This window comes from Nothoprocta perdicaria, unplaced genomic scaffold, assembly GCF_003342845.1.
Source record: "Nothoprocta perdicaria isolate Ctin4 unplaced genomic scaffold, notPer1 scaffold_22, whole genome shotgun sequence".
NCBI lineage: Eukaryota > Metazoa > Chordata > Aves > Tinamiformes > Tinamidae > Nothoprocta > Nothoprocta perdicaria.
The window spans coordinates 1,512,509-1,523,341 of NW_020455415.1; the positions used below are offsets into that span (position 1 = coordinate 1,512,509).

The 10,833-nt window shown below is 47.3% G+C and overlaps 1 protein-coding gene across 1 annotated transcript in view; it reads right to left on the reverse strand.

The window, feature by feature from the left end:
* Window positions 1-10,833, reverse strand: part of GPC3 (glypican 3) — an 84,726-nt gene that overhangs the window by 41,334 nt on the left and 32,559 nt on the right. Inside the window, exon 2 of the mRNA XM_026039142.1 lies at window positions 6,554-7,248. Coding sequence (XP_025894927.1) covers window positions 6,554-7,248 — 695 coding nt within the window. The remainder of the gene's footprint in view (window positions 1-6,553; window positions 7,249-10,833) is intronic.

A 10,833-nucleotide genomic window follows, 5' to 3' on the forward strand; every position in this document is an offset into this window, starting at 1 on the left:
TCCTCATTAACGCATTATTAAATGCTCTTAATCAACTATAGGGCGTTACAATCCAGACTACAGAGACGCTGTCTTGCGAGGATCTCATCCGAAGCGGCTCTCGCCCAGCCGCATGACGTGACCCTTCCTCTACACCGCGATGCTTAATAATGCATCAGTGCTAAATAATGCAAGGAAAAAACGTGTCCGACACACACAAATCCTAATGCTTAGAATAACAGGGGACGCCTGCCAGAGACCACCCTGGGATGGAATACTGCCATGTGCCTCCTTATCCCTTTTTKCCTACCGCAGAGGGTACTCTTTCATTCAGAGGCACCAGGATTTGAGGCCAGCCCTTGCAAAGGCACCTATAAAAATGCAAGGATGTTTCCCCTTGAAGCCAGCCTTGCCCAAAAGACATTGATGGAGCAAAAGAGACGCAGGAGCATCCAGTGGGAGCATCCAAGCAGGAGCATGAACAAGCCAGCTTGTTCCAGCCCGGCTTGGGAACATGCTCGGCTCCGGCATCGCCTCCCTTGGCACATGCCCTGCCTTGGGCTGCTTTCCCTTGCGCCCCTTAATGAGCTTCCGCTGCAGCTTTCCAGGGATTTTAATATCGCGCTGGGTTCGTGCCTACGGCATCGCACAACGAAGCGACGGGAGAGAAATAAATTCCTCGCAGCTTAATTTAGAGAGGAAAAATGGATACCTGCCATCAGCGTGTAATAGGAGCCAGAAAGAGGGGCTGTAATGGGTTATTTAACAGTGGCGGCATCAGCTGGGTTGCAAACGTGGTCAATAYTGAGTGGTCCAACCTCCCCTGTGCAGCTGCCAGCCCAGACTCAATTATTCCTTGAGAAACACATTGCTTAATAATTTAAAAAGTTATTGCAAGTCTTTTTTTTTTTTTTTTCCTTCTGTCTCTTAAACCAGACTGATTCAATTTTGGAAGTATAAAGCCATTATAATGTGTCAGCTAGCAATTAGCTACTGTACACTGTTTATTCTTGAATATAATCTTGGGGTAGAAGGGCAATATTCTTGGAAACGCAGCATTAACTTGCTCCTCAATGACTTTAATATGGCTCTTTTCAAATTGCTGCTCATAAAATCGCAGGGAAGAGAAACCTACTGATGATATCCCATCTCCTTAATTAGCTCTCGCTCTCTCCATCAGCCCTTCAAGAGCAAACCTAATATTTATATAAAGCAGAGCACAAAAGGCTCAGCGCCAGCTGCCCCAGCGGGTCCTTTTGGATCGAGTACGAAGCAACGCCTGGTTCCTAACCCACACGGATCCGCACTCCCGGCCAAACGCAGCCTTGGAGATTTTCACTTTAATAAACTCCTGCAGCGAAGCCACTTCAAAGCTTTTTATGCCCCTAACAGTATTTTTCACTGCAAAACGTTTCCCTCCCCTCCTGCGCTGGGATGCTCTGGGCAGTGCAGTTCAATGGAGAAACCCAACGAGCCCCCAGTCGCAGCCTCCTTGTTTAACCCTTCCTATATTTATAAGGATGAATAACAGATAAATAACCCTCTGCTGCTGCCTCCAGCCTCCCTTCCCACGCTCAGCATCAATTTCAGCTAACACAACACAGCCACACATACTGAAACTCTGTCATTTCGTTGGTTTTTAGTATTTTCAACAGAATATTTGCAACCATTTTTTCCCAAATTCAGAGCACCGAAGGAGCAGGAGAGTCAAGCACCACGATGCACAGGGTAGGAGAAGGGYCCCCCTCCTGCCCATTCTGATCCCACTAAAGGCCAGTGCCTGGAAAACTCACCCAAAAATGTAGCTTCCAAAGTAAGAGAGACTTCCCTCATCTGCTGCTCTGATAAAGGGATCACACTCTTCCCAAAGCCACGTTTGCCTTATTGAAAACATAAATTGGTATTTTCTAAAGATGTTGGTATCTCCAGGGCTTTCCTGCGGCTGTGCAGTAACACTTTTCCTGCACACCGTGGTTAGCAAGAATGAACTATGGGATAATTTACAGCATTAGATTATGTTCTAATAGATATTGAAAATACCTTTACAACGGAAATTGGAGTGCATTTCAACTTTGTTACAATGTTATACATCTGACTGATATATTAAGTAGAGTTTGCAGACAGAAATTAAGTTAATTTGACTTGATTTTCAATACCTTTATTAATGCTGTCAAACAGAGCTAGAATTTCATTATCAGAAGTGGATTCCAGTAAATCAATATCCACTGGTTCCAAAGCAAGGAAGAAGAGGGAAAAAGTATTAGACTAGAGGCTTTCAATGTCTTGGTTTGCACCTTTAGCTCCATCTCATTTTTTAAGCTGTGGAAAGAGCATTTTCGCATCTGTGAATGACCAAGACAGACATGCACATATATTCTGTTACTCCAATAATTTCAGTGAACTAGTTGTATGGAGAGGGGCCTGTTATATTGTAATGAGTGACTGACGGAGCAACTCATGGAAAGAGATTTTAAAAAAGGCACTGCCAGGCCTGGGGATGGGCAGAGCATCCATCCCATATCTACACATTTAAGCCCCCGGAGGCAAAACCAGCTGGGAGCAACAACTCACCACATCAGCTCCTGTCCTCAGGTACCCTCAGCCTCCTGCCTTCTGTTCTCACAGACGGATGATTTAAATACAGGCAGTTTTAGTATCTACGGAAATACCTGCTCTCGTGCTCTGGAGAGCAYCGAGTTTATTTGTCCAGCGGCACAGATCGATGGGTGCAATCCAGGAGTTAATAAGCTTTCCAAAGAAGCAACTCCAGGCACRTAAGTCACCCGTGAGTTATCCCCGCTAAGCGGCGGGCTCCGCGCTCCGACGCTGCTCGCTGCCTCTCCAGGTCACTGCCCGGGAGCGTCATTTCCACCGCGGCGGGTAGCRCAGGAGGGAATTAGGTGTGAAAATTGGTTAGCTTGGAAAGATACACCTGCATAAAGAATTGCTAAATTCGCCAACTGCCAGTTTGCACTTTTTTCTTTTTTTAAATGGAAATAGCTCTGCCAAAGGAGCTGCAGGCAATCGAGGCAGCTTTCTGCAGTCAGCCTGCTCTCACTCAAATGAGCCTTTCAAAGAATAACGTTGTTAACAGCGAACTTGAGTCTCATGCCTACACATGAGAGCAGGCTCCAAGCCCCYGAGGCTCCAACAAGCTGAGAAGAGGCAGGGCAGCACAACAGGTAGATATGAAACAGGCCAGCAGTTGGTTTGGCAGGAATCAAAAGAGGCCACAAGGATGGGAATGGGACTCTCCCAGCAACTAGAGATGCATTTGCTGCTGAGAAGTTCCCCTTGATTGTCCTCCTGTAATTAATTTCAATCCAATATATTTGCAAGACAGCCTTTTTCATGCACAGGACCTTAAGACTTCTGCATGACAAGACGCAAAAAGGCAACAGCAACTCACCATTCCAAGTACAGAGCATGTGCAGGATTCARTTTTGTTCCTGGCACAGGCAACAGCATCACTTACTGGCAGGTTAGCTCTAGTTTTAGGACAGCCCAACTCTTGTGGTTATCTGTCACTGGAAATAATTGCAGAGCAGTTAACACGAAGGATGCCCAGTCCCTGACCTCCGCTGTGGCTCCTGCTGGAAACAGCAGCCATGGATAATGAGGCCAAAGGAACAGTTCATGTAAAAAGCATCTATAGACCRATACCTTCAAGCACTAGCCCAATGCTCCAAAGCTGTGGCACTTTGCAAGCATGAAAACCCTCAGGAAAGGAAACGGGTGGGAACGCAGTTTGCAAATAAAGGCTCTCTGTTAACGGAGATGGCAGGAGGCTGCAGCGACCTGCATGAAAACCAAGGGAGAGGGGTCCACATTGCACTGAACGGCAACAGAAGCGCATGACCAGCATGCTGCAACATTGCTGCGAGTGGCTCTGAGCTACAGAAAACTAAAACCTCCCTGCATTTCTAACGTAGCACTTGCTCTTTTTTTCCCCCTCCCTACAACGTGATCTTTAAGACCATAACCAGAAAGATCAGTGACCTGCAGCCCCATGGGCAGACTGAGCAGCACCACAGGACATCCTGCTGTCCCCAGCTGGAGGACACGCATCCTTATGGACATGTCACATGCAAGCCCCAACAGAGCCAAAGCCTGGATCTCCCYGCTCCATGACTCACAGTCGCAGCAGGCCATCCCATCCACATGCATGAACAGCTAGAGCCTCGTGCCAAGCCCTGCACCTTCCCTYAGGGGTTGGAGAGGCTGCGACCTGCCTGGTTTCCACTCTACAGGGAGAGGGAAGGGGAAAAAAATGGCATTAAAAGATATTTATGTAGCCAGATATCTGTGTTAAATCAACAGTCATCTATCACCTCAATTCTGCAAGCTTTCAAAATAATTTTACAGTGCAAGCTAACGGTAATGAACACCAAAGAAAATCAGCTATCACCTATATAAGAACACCCAGACCTATTTTCTCTTTTTGCTCTCAAAAAGAGAGAGAGCATTAGTGTTGGGCTGCATTGGAGTTGCAAACTGCATGAGGTTTATTTGGGCTGCATCTCTCCAGTTGTCTCTGGCTGTGGCAGAAAGCACAAGCGGATCAAGTCCCATCGCCCTTCCCGTGCTTGGGATTAAACACYTCCAAGAGGTGGAAGTAGAAGACAGGAAAATTTAATGTGTGTAGATAGCACCATTGAGATTTTTATGAGCCCAGTGGGAATGAGCCTCCTTGATAAAGCATCTTAAGGTCATATTTTAGGGGTATAGTAGTACAGTAAATAACAAATAATAGATACCTATAAAATATAAAATAATAAACACACTAATACTGAGAAGGGGTGCAGTAGCACAGAGAACCCCAAAGGGCTGCCAAAGCCAYGAGAAAAGCGAGTGGCCCGAAGGACAGACAAGGGCAGCGGTGTTGCTACCAGGGCTGATGGCTACGGACAYGGGAGAGAAGTTTCCTGCAATTCAAGAGGGGCTTAATGACGTTTAAATAACCTGCCATTAGCCGTAATAACRCACAGGTGAACTGAACTTTGCCTACAGAAAGGTCAGTGGCCAAGGGCAGCAGCAAGACAAGTTGGAAGGAAAAGTCAGTGGGTCTTGCAGAGATTTTTTTTTGTGGTGTTTTAGACTTTGATATGAGAATGATGTCTAAAGTCAGTCGTATTTGCAGGATAACAGCAAAATTAACACGTTTGCAAGGACTGTCACAACCCTATCACAGTCTGGCCCCCTGCCCACTTGTAAGAAGTTGCTCTGGGTTTAGGTTTGACATAAAAGTCTTTGCTGAGGAACCAGCATTTAAATAATAAACTTTACAAAACCCAGCTGCCATTCTCTCGGTGACCGCTGGTTTGCTCTGTTTGGGTTTTTCCCTCCACGCTCCTCTAACTCAAGAACATCTCCAGAGCAAATAAAAGAATCGCTGGAGTATTAAATAATCAAGAGGAGTTACGTTTAAATAAGTGCCTAACTATACATGACACTAATGAATTTAAACAGCTCTATCAAGTACAAAAGTGCTGAATGGCTTTGTGAGGCTCAAGGATTTCTTATTTTAGAGGACACGAGTTTATGTTCTGCTTTGGCAAAGGATGGGTAAATAATRGCTCCACTGCCACCTACATCCAGACCCATAAGCTACTCCATTTCCACGGGTCCCCCCACAAAAAGTAGGAATTACTTAGGAGCGCGACTGCCACAGTGACCTACATAAGCTGTTCCTTTGTAAACACAAGTCAAGAATGACAGGAACAAGCTGCTAACAGCAAAACTGCAGCAGATTTTAATCACCGCTGGCTTTAAACGAACGCCGACGTTCCCACCTTCCCCGTCATTCCACTCTGCCTGCACAGAGCGATCCGATCACATCCCCAAAGGAAAAATCCCCTCCACAAAACCAGCATTACACTGCAATGTACCGCTTTTTGGAGAAAGCATTTTCCCCAAGAAGAAAGGCTCCGTTTATTGCAAGGATTAGAAAGTCACACTATGTATTTTAAAAGTCAGGTCACTCATAAGAGGCAAGCAAACTGGTGGGAATTAAGGGCAGCTTGAAATGGGGAAGAATGGCCACAAGTGGGGAAACCAGGCACCTCCTTGAGCACCTCAGAAAACAGAGGGGATGTTGCACAGAGCTTGCGCCCATTTATTTGGAGATGCATTTTTACTGATGCTAAAGGAGGAGGAATGGTCCTGTCCCCTGCCCTACTCTGCAACCTTCCCTCATCAAACAGTCTCCCAATGATCTCTGTCCATCTCCAGGGATGCTCAACATGGTGTAGCTGATGGCCACCAATGTGGACTATGCACAGCCACCCCACACTGCTATAAATACTCGGGCAAACGTATTAAGTTTGCCACACCTCACAGCAGAGCTGGCCAACGTTTGCTGTACCCGCTCCGTGTCATCCCCAGGGCACTGGAGAGGCATGGGATGCAGGAGCATCCTTTTAGAGCTGCACCAGGGACCACCAGAGCCACTCACACCCCAGCCACGAGTTCCCTCCCCACAAACACCAGGTTTTACCCCAAATTTTGGGAACAGGGGAAAAAAATACAGGCGGGGAGGTAGAAATGGGAGAACTGAGGGCTTGAGGGGACTCACGGTTGCCGAGAGCTTCCCTCCGTCCTTCAGCACGTGCGCCACGGCGTCGCGCACCAAGGAGAAGAGGCGGAGCAGGACGCGCTCCATGTCGTAGGCGCCGCGCATGCCCTTGGCGAGCGCCTCCAGGGAGCCGATGTACTCCCGCCAGTGGCCATCGACATCCAGGAGGGCCGCGAGGCAGCCGCCCACCACGGCGCCGCAGTAGCCGCCGCAAGGCCTGGCCAGGAGCAGCCCGCGGCAGTGCGAGCAGTACCAGAGCCGGAGCAGCGCCCGGCCGCACTCCTTGCTGAACTTGAGGTGCTCCGTGGTGTTGATCACCTCGATGCCCAGGTTGAGGGCCTGCAGGAAGGCCCGCGTGGCCTGCAGGGACTTGGACACCTGYGTCATCATCGTCTTGGGGTAGTTGCCGAAGACCTTGAGGTCTCTCCTGGCTGCCCGCAGGCATTCGGTGGTGTCTGTGGAAGGCTCGGAGAGGCCGGGATTGATCAAGTGAGAGTAGACCAGAGGGAATAAGCTGTCAAAAAACTCRTTTATCATGTCATTTACGCTGATGTCCGAGCCCAAGATGTACAGCGAGATATCAGTGAAAAGCTCGCCAACAAACTTGAGAGCTCTGGGTCCCATACTCTGGTAGTGGTTCCTAAACATGGTGTTGGTGAAGTTTCTTGCGTGCCGTACCACRATTTCAAAGGCTTCTGCAAAACAGAACAGCAGCAGCACAGTATTAACAGAAAACACAGAAACAGGGAAGATAATATATTGCACTACTGCTGCAGAGGCTGGTTCTATCCTGCCCATGGTGGGTGCACAGCACACAAGAGCAAGAGTTTTGCAGAGGAGTGCACATAGTCCTCAAATATAAGCTACTTTCCAAAACGGCAAAAGCTACGAGCTAGTTAACATTTCAGCTCTTAAAGAAAATATTGATTCAAAAAAAAAAAAAAGGGCTAGACTGCAATTTCTTTTCCTTCCTTCCCTCATATTGATTCAAAATTAACAGGAATACCATTTAAGACTTCATTTAGGGCAGAGACAAATGTTTGACACCAAACCACACAGTGTTTAAAGTCAGGAAACTGTAAATGCTGACACTCCATTACAGGAAGGAAAATATTTGTAGGAGCTTAATCCCAGAGTTTTTGGACTCAGCCCTCAAGAACCGCTCTTAACTAAGCGTCACATCCATGTCCACACCTACACCTGCAGCCTCCCTCACCTGGCCCCAGTGCGCTGGTTAAAGCATTAGCAGGAGARGCTCTCGGTGCAAACGGGTACCGAGGTTTTTCATTTCAGTCAAACATCTCCAGCGGGGCTGCCTCCTGCCCTCCCGGGTCCTATTCGTAAAACACTAAAAATAATTAACAACCTCTCAGCTCACAGGTCACCGACCCCCTGCAATGCAACTGCTCTCGGTGGCGCCGCTCTGGAAGCGCAAATCCAGGCGCGATTTGCATGAAAATTATTCATGCTCAATAATTAAAGGGAATGTTTAATTTTTAAAGCCGTAAGTGTTATTTTTTCCATTTGTTCAKTCTGGCGTGCAGCAGAGTGCAGCTTGCTGCCGCCCCGCAGGGCCTCCGGACCAACGTTCCCACTGGTGCCGTCAGGCTGCTCTGCTCGCCCTGCACAACCCTGCATCAGCCAAGAGCTCCAAAGGCCATAGGGTCCCYCCCAAAACTCCAAACACTTCTCCCCAGTGCCCATCACCCATGGATCCACTACAAAAGGAGAGCAAATTCTGGTTGCACCAGCTCAAAAATTTTAAACCAAAAGTTTCTTTAAATAGGGCACAGGGATTATCAAGCTTCTCCTCTATGCTCAAGAGCACTGGAACAGCTCTTGCTTCCACAAAAAGCACAAAGCCCTTTTGGGGGGGATTGTCTTTGACAGCAACCACAGACGGTGCTGGGATTTTCATGCTGAGCCTCACCATTCGCCTTTAACCTCTTCTCTGTTAGTTTCCTTAGAAAAAGTCATCCCTCTTCTCTTTCCTTGCTCCTCTGTGCTTTGCAAGCTGCCGTCGGAGCCCAGAGACTCATCACTGATTAGAAAAAAATTGAGGTTCCTAAGCAAACCTCCTACAGCGAGAAACACTTCAGAAAGAGATGGAGGACAGCAGCGTATCAGAAGAGCATGCACACACAGTCCCATTGCTTTAAAGGTCATGACACGCTCATAATTTTTATCATAACAACTGGCAAAGACTGCCTGTTTTACGCACCTTTGAGCCTTTGCATATCTCTATTAAGAAAGTGCAACACAAACTTTAAAAGCACACAGAAGCTCCTGCTGCCATATTTGCAAGTGCAAGAAACAATAATAAAACTTTTTTTTTTTTTTTAAATGTCTCCCAGATCTATACCTAGGGCTCAGCTCCCCTTCTACTTGCTCGCTCTGAAATATTTCCCTCCTGAGGCTGGCAGCCAGAATATTAACTAACATTATTACACTATAACTATATAACTATAACATTATTAATTGTAAAATTATTAACAACAATTATTAACTAACAACATTAGTTAAAATTATTAACTAACAACACTGCCATGGCAGTGCCAGGAAGCAGAGAGCAGCCCCCGAGACATCCACATGGGAGCAAGAGAAATGCAGGAAGGGAAAAGCTCCTTCGATATCCCCTAGGAATGGGGCAACCCGAGCCCCGCTGCAGCTGATGCCGTTTCGGAAAACACAAGGAAAAGCTCAATGAGAAAAACAAGCGCTCGCAGCGATGGCTCGGCCACCGCAGGCGCGAGCAGCGGGGGGAACCGCGAGCCATTTGCCAAGCAGCGGGTTATATTTATTTACAAACTTGGAGGAGGCTGGCAATATATCGAGCGGAGAGGGAACAAAACCTGAGAGCGCTTCCCCAGGCGGTAATAAGAACCGACTCCAGATTTGTTCCTCTGATTGTAAATCACGGACCGCAGCAAGATTTCGGAAACGTTATCTGGAGGAAGAACAAAACGACGCCTCTCCTCCRCAGCACGATCGCTTTTGTGTTCGGCACTACAAAACCCATCAGATGGGGCCACTGCTGCTCTTGCAAGATCTGTTTCTTTGAGCACACTTGGGTTTCCAGCTTCGGAAATGCTTTTTGTTTTTCTGGCAGTGACACAGCATCTCGGATCGCTTTTACAACACTGTCACCATAAAAACTACAGACTTGAGCTCCCAAGCTTAGGAGATTGGCTTTAAAGCACTAGTAATAAAAACAGCCATTCGGTTATTATGTCCTCACACTTTTGAGCTATTCGAGTTGGCATTTTCCACTTTTGCTCCACAGTCATTAGACTAAGYCAATTCCTCAGCAGATTAAAGCACAAGCTCAAATTTAAAGATTTCTAGTAGGCCTTGGAGGTGCCCAGGACTGCGTGAGCTGCAGGTCTGAGGAGCTCTGCCCAGGCTCCCTTCTGTCCCCATGAGCTTTGATCAGCCCAAAAAGTCTCCAGCAAGGGAGAAGCAGCCAACTCCTTCCTTGATAATCTCTCCTGGACAAGTTCTCTTTAAAGTTGCCATTGCTTCTAAAAAAAGCCAGCAGTAAAGATCAATTCTTGATCCCTATAGTGATACAAAGCACTTGCAATTATCTAAGGGCACCTGTTGCCTCTAAGTCACCTGAGCCGAAACCTGTTATTTCTCATTTCTGTCTCCTCCCTGTGCTTCCCACACAGAGCCAGGTGCTTGCTCAGCAATATCCTGCCAGGAACAGCCCTCACTGCTGCAGCTCTTTCCCTGAAGAGGGAAATGGCTTTTTCTTCCCCTCCTTAACATAACAGAAACCTTCCAGATGTTCACTGATGCACAGGCAGGTCCATGTGTGGGAAGAAGCAGGAGAGCGACCAYGTCCTGGGGGCACCCGCTCCGCTCCATCCCCATGTGCTCCATCCTGGCTGCTCCCAGCATTTCCCTAAATCCCTGCAAAGCCTCAGTTCCAGCAACACCCCTTTTTGAAAGCAAACTGTTTTATCATYTCTTGGCCCCCTTCATCCATCTTCTAAGGGGGAACATGGAGAATCTCAATGGATGAGTTAGATGGCAGCTTGTTTTAATAGAGCAACCGCTGCTCAGGCATGGTTTAATGCCTAATCTCCAGATCAATATAACTTTTGGCTTATAAACGATGATAACAAAAGGAGCAAGGACAAAACCACCTGGAACAAGCCCAAGCTTTCTCGCCAGGACACTTTTGGCATCATCTTGCCAAAATAAAGGCTGTGCATTTTGAACCTTGCCTGTGGAAACCAACATGGATCACGTTATCAGACAAAGCAGGACATTCA